General features: G+C 65.2%; 1 protein-coding gene across 1 annotated transcript in view; it reads left to right on the top strand.

Annotated features, from left to right (window-relative positions):
• Positions 1–205: 205 nt before the first annotated feature.
• Positions 206–538, top strand: part of GORASP2 (golgi reassembly stacking protein 2) — a 20,648-nt gene continuing 20,315 nt past the window's right edge. Inside the window, exon 1 of the mRNA XM_015407265.1 lies at positions 206–471. Within this exon, the coding sequence (XP_015262751.1) occupies positions 409–471 (63 nt within the window). The 5' untranslated portion in view covers positions 206–408. The remainder of the gene's footprint in view (positions 472–538) is intronic.

Genomic DNA, 538 nt, shown 5'->3' with positions numbered 1-538 from the left:
ATTACGGTAGAACGTAAAGCATTCCTTTCCCCTCTCACACCGCGAGGTGGCACTACAGTAGCTCGAAGAGGGAAAACAGGCGCACACCTGTCTGAGTATATCCCACGCGAGCCGCCGTACAAGCATCCGTTACGCGTGCCCTTTCTCCTTCCGGCTCTTCCGCCCGCCCCAGAAGCCACCGCGGGGAATCGCGGCTGCCTTGTTCTCCGTGCTGCGATTATGTGCGTTATGCGCGCCGTTTCCTAGCTCGGCCCAGTAGGTGGCGCTGTCCGTTGAGCTGCCAGGCCGAGGCCCTCTGTTTCCCAGCCTCCTGCGCACCGGCCCAGACCGAGTGCCACGTCCTTAGTGTGGCGGCGAGGAGAAGGAGGAAGCCGCCGCCGCCGCCGCCGCCGCCGCCGGGCTTGAGCCATGGGCTCGTCGCAGAGCGTGGAGATTCCCGGCGGGGGCACCGAAGGCTACCACGTCCTGCGAGTACGAGCCTGAGTCAGAGCCCGGAGGGGGAGGGAAAGACAAGCGGGGCGGCTGGGAATGCATTGGG

The sequence above is a fragment of the Gekko japonicus genome, unplaced genomic scaffold (assembly GCF_001447785.1).
Source record: "Gekko japonicus isolate JY-2015 unplaced genomic scaffold, Gekko_japonicus_V1.1 scaffold66, whole genome shotgun sequence".
NCBI lineage: Eukaryota > Metazoa > Chordata > Lepidosauria > Squamata > Gekkonidae > Gekko > Gekko japonicus.
Note: the sequence above shows the minus strand (reverse complement) of the source record. Positions and strands in the feature narration are given on the sequence as shown.